Below are 14,987 nucleotides of genomic sequence, written 5' to 3'. Positions count from 1 at the left end.
GTGGAAAATATAATATACATTCCCCAGAATAATGTGCCAAAATTAAAGGGAGATGAGTGCTTTTTACTTTCTGGGGCATTTCTTCATTTTCCAAATTTTCTGCAATGAACATGTGTGTGTGTCTGTTTTTGTTTGTCTTTTGTTTTTAGTTACCAGGGAGGAAATTGTGAAAACAAACAACTGGTAGTGTCATATAACCATGTGTAACCATATACGGTAAATGTTTGCTTAAGACAAGGTTGGCTCTGTCTGCTACTTAGCATGCTTTAGTACTATTTCCATCTGTTGTATACTGACATGCACTTAGGAAGTTAAAACTAAATTTAGGATCTGTGCAAAACAAAAAGAAAAAAATTAAATTTAATGTTAATCAGTGCTTTTAAAATGCTGAGTCAGATCAAATAGGGAAAGCAAAATAGTTTAGAGGGAGTGAAATACATGATCCAACTGAAACTTAGGAAAAAAATTATTTCTAACCCGGCTACACTCCATTAATAAAAATAACTGAGTTCTAACTGTCTAAAATTCTAACATGAGATTAAAAAAAGAAAATAATGACATGATACAGAAGGCCTAGATCAGGAAAAGAATTTATTTGAACTATTTAAATTTGAACACTTTGAGGTTAATATTTTTTAGTCCTTAAGAGAGAATAAAAAATTCACCTCCTAAACCGAAGGTCAATTTTGTTTTCACTCAGCTGTGGATAAATACAAAAGCTCTACTAAAAAGTAAACCAAAACAGATATGCTGATTTAGATATAGCAGTCTAATAGTTTGCTTCTAAGTGAGGAAAATGAGCAATGATCATCAAAATAAACCACTTAAATAAATTAACCAGATTTTTTAAAAGTCTTTCCTTATAAACTTTCTAATAGATCTAATAGGTCAAAACTAATCTTAACCCTCATTAAACCTACTGTCTTCAAAGCTAAAATCACTATCACAATATCTCATTTTGCCCTCTTTGCAACCAGTGCACATTACTGGGTAAGCATTTAACTTAAAGACAGGCACGAAGGTGAATTAAAATCAAAAGGAGATACTTACACAACGGGAAAGACTTTGGGAAACACAACACTGGCCTCTGCTAAGTATTCATAAAGAATTCGTTGATCAAACTCATCTGTGGTATATTTTACCAGTGTAGCCTGCCAAGATGCAAAAAAGTAAACACACAACATTTTTACTTTGTGGCTGAATTGTTATCTGTTTGGGTGAGAAGTAGAAGACTGTATCCTATTCATGTTTTTAATATTTAAGGGCCTCCTAAAAGTAGACTGGAATAAAAATTTGAGGGTGGGGGACTCAAAAAGGGGAAATCCTTACTAGAACAGTAAGAAGCAGCGCCTGGATCTTCGGATCAGTAAGTACTTCTTCATCCAAGAGAACATTTGATTCAGACACTGAAACCTTACGTAAATGTGGGTGCTGTTGTGATGAGGAAATCCTCTGAGTTTCTGCAGCAAGATAGGGAATTAACGTGATCAAACACCTGGATAATCACTTCACCTAACTATTTCAATGTTACTTCTAAAATTCAACAGCTTTCTTTAGTAGATACTTAAAATACTAACATAAACATCATAGAGAATTACTATTCGCCTACACAAAAGTTTTGGCTACCTATTTACAATGCTGTATATAATATATATGATTAATTTTTACACAAGCTTCAAGATAACTGTCTTGAATGGTAGAGTTTATCTTTTGAGAAATGGCAAACGTTTCTATATTTCATTCTAAAGATTCTAAGAAATGGCTGGAAAATAAACATGACTTTCATGTACTCTCCCACCTTATTTTCAATGATCTAGATCAATACTTTGTTTCTCACCCATTTCATAATCAGTTTCTGCTACTCTCCTCATTTTGGGGGGTGTTGTGATCCCTGATTCCATTTCTTGCCTTTTAGGAGCCTTTGTGTCTGATATCAAGTGATCAAAACTTTTCCTTGTTCCTATAAACAAAAGTTAAGAATATGCAAGTTCATTAACCACAGTGTCTATAAATGGGAATACACTAAAAAGAAAATGTTTGGACATTAAGTGTTTAAGCTTTCACTTAGGACTCAAAGAAAGCTCTAATATATCCCTGGAGCAGTTTCTTTCCTTTATTTTCCATCTTCTCAAAGGGTTTTGTTCCCATAGCTTTCTGTTTCAGGATAGGCTGCACCTTACTGGTGCAAATTAAACTGAGATTGTATTCTGTACACTGGACGTAAACCAAACTACACTGGAGGTAAATCAACAAATATGATAACTGATAATAAATGCAACGGTAGGCATTATTCAGTAGCAAAGGTCAACTATGTCTGACCAGTCTTTTCAGTTTAAGAAACGCTGCTGGTGCCAAGAACTACTCATTAATACATAAGTAATGTCCAAGCTTAGGAAGAAAGCAGAGTTTGATTTTAATTTTTTAAGCTTTGAAAAAAAGATATGCATGCCTGAAAATACTAAAAACCAGATACACTGGGAGATGCTTCAAAAATAGCAAGTAGCATTATCTCCCATTTGGCTTTTAGTTTCTCTAATCATGTAATCATGTATTAACACTATTTTCTTCTTTTGATAGGGTCTCCCTCTGTGGCCCAGGCTGGAGTGCAGTGATATGATTTCAGCTCACTGCAACCTCCACATCCTGGGCTCAGGTGATCCTCCCACATCAGCCTCCCCAGTAGCTGGGACTACAGGCACACACTACCACACCCAGCTGATTTTTCTATTTTTAGTAGAGACAGGGTTTCTCCATGTTGCCCAGGCTGGTCTCGAACTCCTGGGCTCAAGCAATCCACCTGCCTTGGTCTCCCCAGAGTGCTGGGATTACAGGCATGAGCCACCATGCCCGGCCAACAGTATTATTTTATTAAAGCCAGAATTAAAGCCAATATAATAAAATCTGACAATTTAACACTTGAGAAATACAAAGTCTATTACCTCAAGAATATGAATAACTATTCATAATAGTCATAAATACCAAGGCCAAATGATTTAACAGTCCAAAGGGATCTAGTCCGGCTTCTTCGTTTCATGCACATGTACGCTGATGAAGCCATGAGCAGTTAAGTAATTAGTCTGAGGTAGCATGGCTAGGGATCTAGACAATGACCAGATGGAAAACTCAGGTTTTCTAAAACCAGTCAGTGCTTTCCAAAGTACATGAGATTGGGACACTACTTTCTACATTTAGTTTTCCTTCCTTTCTCACTTGTCCTTTTTATTTTATTCTCTGCATTCTTCCTGGAAGATCTCATTCTGCTTCCATAGCTTCAACTACCTGTGAGCTAATCAATTCTAAATGTTTACTTGTTTACTTTCTTCCCGAATTCCAGGTACATCTTGTGGTTTATCTCTTAGATATATACTCATAGATGTCTTGAAAATATATCAAATGTAATCAACCTAAATTTATCATGTACTGTGAACGTATTAGTCCTGATCTCTATGAATGGAATCACTATCTAGACAGTTTTTAAAACTAAAAGCTTCTGACATCCTTCACAGTCTTCTCCCCTTCCCTACCTGCAACAATTGGTCACTAAGTCATGTCCACTGTACTTCAGAAACCTATTCCAAACCTGATTTTTGTTTTCTTTGAGACAGGGTCTGACTATGCTGCCCAGGTCAGCCTCAAACAATCCTCCTGCCTTGGCCTCCTGAGTTCCTGGGACTAGAGGTGTGTACCATTATGCCCAGCTCCAAACCTGCTGGTTCTTCTCCATTCTCCCATTGCTCCTGCCTTAGTGCGGGGCCCACACCATTTTTTTTGCTTGGACTGCTATATCAATTTTATTAAATGGTTCCCTTGCTAAAAATCTCTTCCTGTCTCTCCACATTGCTGCCAGAAAAACTTGGCAAAAATTAAAATTTGGTCATGTTCTTCTCCTATTTAAATACCTCAGCTGAACGTGTGATAAGGGTAAATATCTTACCATGGCATACAGTCGTTTCCAGTCGAGTTCTAGTCCTTCTTCTCATCTCATTTTCTACCCCATTCCCCATGATGCCATGATGTATCATCAGTTGCTTTCCTGCCTCTTCTTTATTCTTGCTATTCCCCACTGCTCTTAAACATATGCCCCTACTTATCCTGCTATTTTGCAAGCATATATTAAATCTTGATGACACAGCCCAAATGTTATCTCCTCTCTGCAGTTTTTTTTCTTCTAATTTCCCCAGATCTCCAGTTTCCTCCATCAAGACATATCATTTTAATGGCACCTGGAGTTGCTGTTGTGATTGGCTGATTATAAGTCTTGGACACAAATTACAAAGTCTTCCAGGGCAGTTACCTTATCTTTTTCACTTAGTACATGGGTTGAATGAATTCAATACATTTTTTTCTGAGGTTAGTTTTTCATTTACAACTTCATTGGCATGAAAATCCAGAATTACAAAACACAAAGTAACCAGGAAACTCCTAAATGATTATTTATGGCAAGGTACTAACAGAAGGGAACTCAAACAACAGTAACACACCTATGTGGCTAGTAACTGTGATTGACACATTCATGGTTTCTATTTCTTTCACGGTTTACTGGCACATTATTTATGTTACAATTTGTTGTTTGTTCACTAATTTCCTTATGAACACAAACATTTTTCCAATACCTAAAGATACTTAAATATGTTTGCATGGATAACTGAAACCTGTTGAACCATTCAGTGTTGGCTACTGAAATACAGATCCTAATGTATTCCAGTAACAATTACAATTTTACCCAATGGAATGCAAGAACATCTCTGCATTTCCTCTGAGGAGCGATGTAAGATCAGTGTTTTTGTTTGTTTGTTTGGAGTCGGGGTCCCACTCTGTCACCCAGGCTGGAGTGCAGTGGTGCAATCTTGGCTCACTGCTACCCCCACCTCCTGGGCTCAAGTGATCTTCCCAAGTAGCTGGGACTACAGGTGCTCATCACCATGCCCAGCTAAGTTTTGTATTTTTTGTAGAGATGGGTTTTGTCATGTTGCCCAGGCTGGTCTTGAATTCCTGGACTCAAGCGATCCTCCCACCTGAGTCCCTCAAAGTGCTGGGATTATGGGCGTGAGCCACTGCACCTGGCCTAGTGGGTTTTTTCATTCATTTACTTTCAGTTACTAAAATGGAAATGAGTCTCGCAGCATTTCAGGTGTACTTCTCAGAGACAAAAATTCTATAAATGTTGATGTAACTGAGCAATCTTAATTTCAAGAATCCTATCTTCCGGCCGGGCATGGTGGCTCATGCCTGTAATCTCAGCACTTTGGGAGGCCGAGGAGGGTGTATCACCTGAGGTCAGGAGTTCAAGACTAGCCTGGCCAACATGGTGAAACTCCGTCTCTACTAAAAATACAAAAGTTAGCCAGATGTGGTGACGTGTGCCTGTAAACCCAGCTACTAGGGAGGATGAGGCAGGAGAATTGCTTGAGCCCGGGAGGCAGAGGTTGCAGTGAGCTGAGATTGCGCCACTGCACTCCAACCTGGGTGAACAGAACAAGACTTCATATCAAGAAAAGAAAAAAGAAAAAAAAAGAATCCTATTTTCTTTCAGTAATTGAGAAGCAAGTCTTTTTGTCTTTTCAAAGAAAGCATGGCAAATAGTACTATTACAGCTTCATACCATATTCATATATTCTCTCAGATGATAATTTTGGGAAGTATTACAGTATATCATTAAATCCCCTGAGTGCAGCAAGACTCTTCCTTTCTTATAGGTATTTATCTAATATGTCTCAGAGTCCCATTCCCTGCTGGCCAGCAAAGGCAAAACAAAATACGGAGAGTCACAATATTTAGTATAAGATTCAGAAAAAACTGTTTCAAGGTCCCATTCTCATTTCTCTATCTCAACTTATAATGCTTAACTGATCTATCAAACTCTCTTTTAAATGGCATCAAAAACTTTGCTACATTGACATGGAAAATTTTGATAATCCTGAAATTTCAAATAATTTTCCAAGAGTAAAAATATCTATTTTTTTAAATAATAAAAAAAATCTACATAATTTAGATAAACTAACCAAGCAACTTCTTAGTGTTGGCCTGAGAAGGCTGCCCCATGTCCAGGCTCATGGATTTCCTGGCTCGGGGACTGGTCTGGCCAACAGTTGGATAGGTGGCTGCAAGGTATCCTTCAGAACCTTTGGGAGAGGACCATGGCTGAGTCTCCTTTAGTGTCCTGAAAGATGAAAACAATAGACAAAAATTAATTAATATGGTGACAAATACAACCATTGTTTGCTCCTTCCAAGTGGCTGTCCTATTTCCTAACAACAGCAATCAATTAATTTTAAAATTGCACTTTAAAGGGCTTTAGGATACAAACTCTTGGTGTATCCCTAGGAATTATCAACTTTCTTGCCATAGTATCTTGCACATAGTAGGTACTCACCAAATGCTGAACAAAAAGATCTGTACTGCAATTTTTAAAAGCTGACAAATAAAAAAGGTATAGCAACAGGGGTGTCCAATCTCTTAGCTTTCCTGGGCCACACTGGAATTAGAAGAAGAATATACTGGGCCACATATAAAATACACTAACACTAACTACGGTTGATGAGCTTAAAAAAAAAAAAAAAACCCCAAAAAATCTCTTAATGTTTTAAGAAAGTTTACAAATTTGTGTTGGGCTGCATTCAAAGCCATCCTGGGCTGCGTGCAGCCTGCAGGCCATGGATTGAACAAGCTTGGTGTACAACATGATGTTTTAAAACATGTTTACATTGGCTGGGCACTGTGGCTCACGCCTGTAATCCCAACACTTTGGGAGGCCGAGGCAGGCGGATCACCTGAGGTCAGGAGTTCAAGACCAGCCTGCCCAACATGGTGAAACCTCATCTCTACAAAAATACAAAAATTAGCTGGGCATGGTGGCACGCGCCTGTAATCCCAGCTACTCAGGAGGATGAGGCAGGAGAATCGCTTGAACCCAGGAGGCAGAGGTTGTAGTGAGCCGAGATTGTGCTACTGCACTCCAGCCTGGGCGACAGAGCAAGACTCTGTCTCAAAAAAAGTTAATAAATAAAAATAAAAATAAAATGTTTACATTGTAGAATGACTAAATCAAGCAAATTAACATATGTGTTACCTCATATATTTATCTTTTGTGGTGAGAATACTTAAAATCTACTCGTAGCAATTTTCAAGTATAAAATACATTAACTGTAGTTATGTTGATAAAAGACCTTGAACTTATTGCACTGATTTTTTTTAAATCAGAAAAAATTAAGTCTAAATAGGCAATTGTTTAAAAACCAAGAAAATCAGACATTAATTTATACTTTGACAGGGGAACACAGGCAAACTATTTTACCCTTTCTATAACAAAAAGGGCATATCTCAAAGTAATATAATAATGGGACTGACGAAAGTAAGACTATTGAATACCATGTTTGAAAAATTTTTGCGTACATTGTTAGAATCTTAAGGAAATTGTTGAAGTCTTTTTATCAAAAAGCAGGATGTTGATAAATGGAATGATACGAGTTTTGCAAACAGAAGATAACTTTTCTGTGTTCAACACTGTCCCTAAACCTTAAAGATATTTTTATTTAATTGAAAATACAGAAAAATCCCCCAATGATGCCATTTTCATGAAATTTCTCTAAATTATACTGAAAAATATACTACCCAAACCCATGTATAGCAGATATAATTTTTACCATCTATGTCTACATTATAGAAAACTTTTAAATAACTTGTGTGATATGAGTAAATACAACAAATGTGTTAGCATGTCTGTATTTTTACAAATCTGTATAGATTCGTTCTCTATCCAAGCACGTAATGTGTTGTTTATATTTCGCGTTAGTTTTTTTCCCCAGGCCCTTCCCCTGCAACCTAATATTTTCAAGAGCATCTCTTTTCATTGTTCATTTGGTCTGTGCTTCAGAGGCAAACTAATGTTAACATTAGCACAATCAGACTGGAAGAATAACTTTCCTACTAACCCACATAAAATACCACACATTTATAAAATGAGTTTCACTTACTCTTCCTAGGCCATCTCTAGATTTCTCCCATGTTACCTTCTAGATTACTCTGCTGCTTGCCTCCATTAGCTGGAAAATTGAAACTTGATTATAATTATGTAATTATAGGAGAGTAAATCCACTTACCTATAGGTAGGGTCACCATGATGAATGGGATATGTATCCATAGGAACATTTTCCATTGAAATATCAGTAAGAAGAAGTGACTTTCTATGTTTTAGGCTGCAGCGACTTCGAACTTCTTCAGACACTGTAAGTAAAGCTAAAAGGAAAACAGTGGCAGGTTAAAAAATTTAACAAATCACAAGTGTGACTTAAAACAGGATGAACTTCTTACAGTCTCCTAAAGAGCATAATACCTGTTAAATGTGCACATATTTTGGAAGACTACATAAATGTGAAATATACAGAGAGATTTAATAAGCATCTTTTATTTTCCAAGTTCTTTAATATACATTTGATCTTTAACAAACACAAAGTAGGCAGGGCAGGTATTATTAAGCTGAATGAGGAAAAATACTGAGATGTTAAATGATTTGCTCAAGATGATACGGTTCAAACAAAAAAGTTGAACAAATACAAGTCTGTGAAACTGAGAATCAGCACTTTCTATCAAACAACTATGTTCAAGAATTGTATTGTACATAAGTGCTAAGTGTTGCTGAGTAGAGAAACAAAAATCAGATAAGAGCAAATGGGAAGCTTTAATGGAATGGTGGGGATAGGGCAGATACTCCAGATAAAATGACATAAGGAATGAATATTGAAGAGGCAGTTGCTTGTAGGAGATGGCAAGTAGATTAGCTTAAAATAGCTCATCCATTTGGAGTGGTAATAAAAAATGAGGCTCATGAAATTTAGAGAAAGATAACAGAACTGAGAGGGCTATTTAAGGGCCCAGGGTGCTAGACTGAAGCATTCAGATTTTATGACAGATAACAGAGAGCCACTGTAGTGTCTTGAACCAAAGATGACCAAGGGAACACATTTCAGATTTTAATGGGAATTAAATTCTTTCCTACAGAAAAATGTTCTGGCAAAACTCTCAAAATTGTAACCACCACTAAAGGACTAGACTGTGAACTTTCTGCTCTGCACGCAACCGCCAAAAAACCTATAGGTATTTGTACTTTTTGGGTGATCCTTATATATAGATGTAGCAAGATTAATTTTGTTTATTTTGTGTTTTTACCTGCTAAGTAGGCCACGCTCTGTGTATTCACTTCAAATTTGTCACAATTTCTGTGTTTGTTAACCAGAGTTAGTAGTGTATGTAAAATTCTGACTGTTCTTGCAACAATGGCAGGTGAAGGATGCCTGTACCCTACAAAAAACAAACAAACAAACAAGTAAGAATTAATTTTTTGAAAAAGCATCTGCTGAGGTCTTCTTCCCTGACTAACAACTCTGCAAGGAAAGGAAATATAACTCCTACTTTCCAAGAATAGCCATTTGGGAAGGTAAAACATGCATATGTGAATGTGAATAATTATGTATAAGATTAAGTACCAAAAAATGTGTAGAATATAATATTCCCTAGAACTCTACAGTACTCCAGGAAGAGGAAAATTAAAAAACATGATAGTCTTTCAGATCTTCTATTCCCTAAAGCAGCACAGAGATTAAAAAAAAAATCTATGTATTATAATTCTCCTTAAGATTTCATTTGAAAATAGAATTCTTTTACAAAAACATTTTTAATTAAAAGAAAAGCTGATACATAGGAAGTATATGCTCTAAGAGCCCAATAAATAGGGTTGATTAGAGGATAAATTTGATCTTTGGCCAGCTTTTAATCATTAATCCTACCCCCATTTAAAAATAGGTGATTTGAACATGGAAAGTATCTGGTCTTCTTTTCTTTTCTTGTCTTTTAAGACAGAGTGTCACTCTGTCACAAAGGCTGGAGTGCAGTGGTAGGATCTTGGCTCACTGCAACCTCTGCCTCCCAGGTTCAAGCGATTCTTGTGCCTCAGCCTCCTGAGTGGCTGAAACTACAGGTTTGCACCACCTCACCTGCCTAATTTTTGTATTTTTAGTAGAGATGCGGTTTCATCGTGTTGGCCAGGCTGGTCTTGAACTCTTGCCTTCAAGCAGGGGTTTCACCATGTTGGCCAGGCTGGTCTTGAACTCTTGGCCTCAAGCAATCCACCTGCCTCTGCCTCCCAAAGTGTTGGGATTACAGGCGTGAGCCGCTGCACCCAGCCTGGTATTCTTTTAGATATAAAGAATAAGTAAGCACTTTATTAGCCCAGTTGCAATTACTTATCTTGGTATCCTTTAGTAAGGTAGTATTTTTTGAGAAATCCCCATTGACCTTAGAGATTAACACTGTCAATATTTTTTGTAGAAATTTCATAAGAAAGTGAAATCAAATGCATACATTCACAATAGTGGGTGTATGCATATCTCTCTCTCTCTCATAAAAACTGGGAGAATCTCCATGGTCCCTCAAGCCTATGATTTAAATTAATACAAAATTGTTGACTCAAGCTATAGCTTGAATCTCTCTTGTGGCCAAATCCACTTCTGAGACCACTGGGGTTCATGCCAGCTCCTTATCCCAGGTCTTACTTTACCCTGCTTTGCTTCTGACCCACCACTACATGCTGTTCTTATTAACTGCAGTCTCTGGCCATGACTGCCCCATGTTAATGAACCAAAGTTAACAAGCTGTGAAGTCAGCAATGGGGAGTAAAACCAGGTTAGGAAGTGAATGAGCGGGCTCTGAGGAATAGCTGGAGATCACTGGCTATAAGCAATATAGAAAGGGGTGAGAATAGGGTGCCAGAAAGGTGATGTACAATCGTATAAAATAATAGTATTAATCAACAATAAACTATAAACAAGTTGAAGAAAATCTGTGATCAAATCTCTTAACATTTTCTAATATAAATTATTCAAATAACACTTAGTGATTTGCAGTCTGTTTCATTTTGAAAATCAGTAAGATACTTAGGTATTGTTACTATTAATACAGCTATTATCAGACTCAGTATGTAGGTTTTTGTAAGAATCAACACTTTTTTTTTTTAAGGCAGGGTCTCACTCTGTCACCCGGGCTGGAGTGCAGTGGCACGATCATGGCCCACTGCAGCCTTGACCTCCTGGGCTCAAGTGATTCTCCTTCCTCAGCATCCCAAGTAGCTGACACTATAGGCACGTGCCACCGCACCTGGCTAATGTTTTTATTTTTTGTAGAAAGGGGGTTTCACCATATTGCCCAGGCTGGTCTCAAACTCCTAAGCTCAAGAGATCCTTCTGCTTTGGCCTCCCAGAGTGCTGGGACTACAGGTGTGAGCCACCATACCCAGCCAGAATAAACTCTTTTGTTTTTCAGGCAAATTTGATATTTGAATTGGAAATGCAGCTCTCTTAAAACACATATTGAATAAAACACAACTCATTAAGACAGATATAGTTTGCATTTATTTATTTATTTTTTGAGACAAAGTCTCACTCTGTTACCTAGGCTGAGTGCAGTGGTGTGATCACGGCTCACTGTAGCCTCGACTTCCCAGGTTCAAGCAATCCTCCCATCTACGCCTCCTAAGTAGCTGGGACTACAAGCACGTGCCACCATGCCTGGCTAATTTTTAAATTTTCTGTAGAGATGAAGTCTCACTATGGTGCCCAGGCTGGCCTCAAACTCCTAGCCTCAAGTGATCCTCCTGCCTCAGCCTCCCAAAGTGTTGGTATTACAGACGTGAGCCACCATGCCTGGCCTAGTTTGCATTTAAAGTAAGACATAAGGGCTAACTTACTTCAATTTATTTCAAGTAATCACTTATTCAAATTACTTCTGGTTTCTTAATACTATTTCATAAAAATATTCTAAATAAGGCTTTTTTACCTTTTAAAAGGTGTCCAACCAATGCAAAGTTAAAGTTAGAGTTGAAATTGAGTCCAACAAAATGATCCATTTGCTTGCAGTGCCACTCCAGAGGATTCCGGATTGCCATAAATACTTCCTCTGGACTCTATTAAAGATAATCATGAGATGGTTGATGAGGTTCACACAGTAGCTTTCTTTAAAGGCTCACTTAATTGGTTTTTGTGTTCAATAGTATGACAAGATAAGTAATCCTTTCAATTTGAGAGAAATTATTTTCAGTTGACTGCAGAAAACCACAGAACATTTTAGCTACTACAAATTAACTGGTGCAAGACAGTCAAGCATATAAATAAGAAGATGGTGGAAGATGAAATCACTTTTATTTACAATACAAAATAAATGACTGTCAATTTACATCCTGGTGACTTTTAACATGCTTATTAACTCTGATGCCTAGCATCCAAAGGGCACTAGAATCAATATTAGCTCCCGCTACTGGGCTGTTTTGAAGATGAAAATACCGAGGCAGATGCCCCATTTGCAATGCTCCATTTGCAAATATTCTTTTTTTGAGATGGAATCTTACTCTTGTCGCCCAGGCTGGAGTGCAGTGGCACCATCTTGGCTCACTGCAACCTCCTGGGTTCAAGTGATCTTCCCACCTCAGCCTCCCAGGTCGCTGGAGTTACAAACATGTGCCACCCTGGCTAATTTTTGTATTTTTAGTAGAGACAGGGTGTCACCATGTTGGCCAGGCTGGTCTCGAACTCCTGACCTCAAGTGATCCTCCCAACTCGGCCTCCCAGAGTGCTGGAATTACAAGCATGAGCCATTGCACCCAGGCAATTTGCAAATATTCTTAACATATAAATAGCCAACAACTAGATATCGCTGACCACCACTGTCCCAAAACAGTTTTAGAAAAACGGCAATGAGAATTAGGACAGAGGGGTTCTAGTCCCAAAACAGATGTACAAGCATGGGCAAGTTACTTAACTTCTTAGTTCCTTTCTAATTTGCAAAATGGAGGTCTGATTAATAAACTCCATAAGACCTCTTACCTCTAAAATTTTGCTTCTATATTTTTCAGACCCATATCTGTTCCAGGTTGTAGACTGAACTAATAATGTTTAGACCAAGTATCTTTACACTTAAAACCATAATCCTGTTCTTTCTACCCACAGTTCAGTTAATTTCACTTCAAGCAAATCTCACTGTATATACACATTCTTTTAAAAACATTCCCCTCTTTTCTCCTAGACCCTTCCCATTTTTATCCAAAGACAAAAGGGATGTAATTTCATACTATTTTATTCTCTCCTCTATTCTCTATGAACTAAAATCCAACCCCAATCAGATCTCCATTTTACAAATTAGAAAGGAACTAAGAAGTAATTTGCCCATGCCCATATATATACACACACACACGCGCACGTGCACACACACACACACACCCCATTAGCACCCCTCCTAACATTTATTAACCTTAATTGGAGTTGGATTTTACATATTTTATGTGTATACACACACACACACACTTTATATATATATATACACGTACATTACATATATATGTGTGTATGTAATATATGTATACACACTTTTTTTGGAGACAGGGTCTTGCTCTGTTGCCCAAGCTGGAGTGCAGTGGTGTGATCTCAGCTCACTGCAACCTCTGCCTCCCAGGCTCAAGCAATCCTCCTACCTCACCTCCCGAGTAGTTGGGATTGTAGGTGCATGCCACCATGCCTAGCTAATTTTTGCCTTTTTTGTAGAGATGGGGTTTTGCATGTTGCCCAGGCTGTTCTCTAACTCCTGAGCTCAACTGATCCACCTGTCTTGGCCTCCCAAAGTGCTGGGACTACAGGTGTGAGCCACCACTCCTGGCCACTAATGGTATATTTTAAAGTAAGATTAGACAGAATAAAAAAACTAGTAAAATTAAGTACCCAAAAGTTTCCTTTAGACTCTCCAACTTCCTTATCTACTATGAATTATACGTATTTTTCATTAAGTGGCATTATTAAGTAAAACTAAGATTACTTTTAGATTATTTCTTCACGTGTGAAATGGGGGGCAGAGAATGCTAACCTTTACCTTAAGGTTATGAAAATTAAAAATAAATGTATAGTGTTTAGCATACGGCCTGGCATGGTAGCTATTAATATTATTACCATGTATTGTTTATGCTCATTCTGTAAGGATGATCATGTATTATTTATCCTTATTCTGTAATTCTACTAGTATTAGGCCAGTACTGTTTTTTTTGTTGTTGTTGTTGTTTTTTGCTATTTTTATGTAAAAAATATGCATTCAAGTTTACATAGTTCTTTATGAGCTGGTAAGGAAATATACTCACAATAAGTTACATTATACAAATTCATACTTAAGTTATGGACTTCTTGTGATTTTAAAAGAATAGCAACAAGAAAAGATGGAAGAGTACTAAATTTGAGTAATCTAGGAACCTCAAGGCAAAGCTTGCTTACCTTGTCATTGAATATACGGAGACTATCTAAAGTGTGCAGGTTTTGTTCAAGAAGTGCGGTACCTGCTGAATACAAGTTGACCTCATCAAGCTGCAGCACAGCCACAGCTACCCAAAAGAGGGCTTTGTGCAGAGGCGAGTCCTGGCAAAGGAGATATGTTTGAGGCTAGTAAGATGAATCATGACATAGTCTCTTTCAAAACACACTGCAGTTAAAAATAAAGCAGCTTACCTTCCTAAATTACCCATGTTTTCTCTTTTGGGGAAGATAAAGATATGAGTAAGCTCTTCACTTTTGCATATGTATAACTAAAGACACTGTTAGCTGGACTGAGAACGTTACTTAGCACCTCCTTTGACTTCTCCCTGTTGTTTGATTTCTAAATCCAGTCACCAAGGTTTGTTGATTCTTCTAGAGTAGTCTCTTTTGTATCTTTTGTCATTTCTTTCTTATTGCTAATGACATTACCACATGCCAACCTTCTTTATTATAAAGGTGGATTCTTTTTACTTCAGTTTCTCCCTACTCCAATCCACTGTGCACACTACCACTAGGAGCTAAGTCCTGCTTTCATCGTATGACTTGTCTGCTTAAAAACCGTACATTTCCAAACTCTTTTGAACAATGCTGAATGTGAGATGAGGTCTATCCAGTCCTCACAACTTTCCCTCTCTCGATTCCTTTGAAAAG

At 37.6% G+C, this 14,987-nt stretch overlaps 1 protein-coding gene across 12 annotated transcripts in view; it reads right to left on the bottom strand.

Annotated features, from left to right (window-relative positions):
* The window catches only part of NF1 (neurofibromin 1), a 260,201-nt gene that overhangs the window by 19,257 nt on the left and 225,957 nt on the right, over positions 1 to 14,987 (bottom strand). For all 12 annotated transcript variants that reach the window (XM_055388560.2, XM_031010600.3, XM_055388563.2 and 9 more), the window contains 8 exons: positions 14,298 to 14,438; positions 11,827 to 11,953; positions 9,166 to 9,297; positions 8,100 to 8,235; positions 6,003 to 6,160; positions 1,838 to 1,960; positions 1,330 to 1,460; positions 1,051 to 1,151 (listed from right to left, as the gene is read on the bottom strand). In XM_055388560.2, coding sequence (XP_055244535.1) covers positions 1,051 to 1,151; positions 1,330 to 1,460; positions 1,838 to 1,960; positions 6,003 to 6,160; positions 8,100 to 8,235; positions 9,166 to 9,297; positions 11,827 to 11,953; positions 14,298 to 14,438 — 1,049 coding nt within the window. The remainder of the gene's footprint in view (positions 1 to 1,050; positions 1,152 to 1,329; positions 1,461 to 1,837; positions 1,961 to 6,002; positions 6,161 to 8,099; positions 8,236 to 9,165; positions 9,298 to 11,826; positions 11,954 to 14,297; positions 14,439 to 14,987) is intronic.

This window comes from Gorilla gorilla, chromosome 4 (assembly GCF_029281585.2).
Source record: "Gorilla gorilla gorilla isolate KB3781 chromosome 4, NHGRI_mGorGor1-v2.1_pri, whole genome shotgun sequence".
Classification (NCBI taxonomy): domain Eukaryota; kingdom Metazoa; phylum Chordata; class Mammalia; order Primates; family Hominidae; genus Gorilla; species Gorilla gorilla.
The sequence above is the reverse complement of the archived record's forward strand: the minus strand, read 5'-3'. Positions and strand labels throughout refer to the sequence as shown.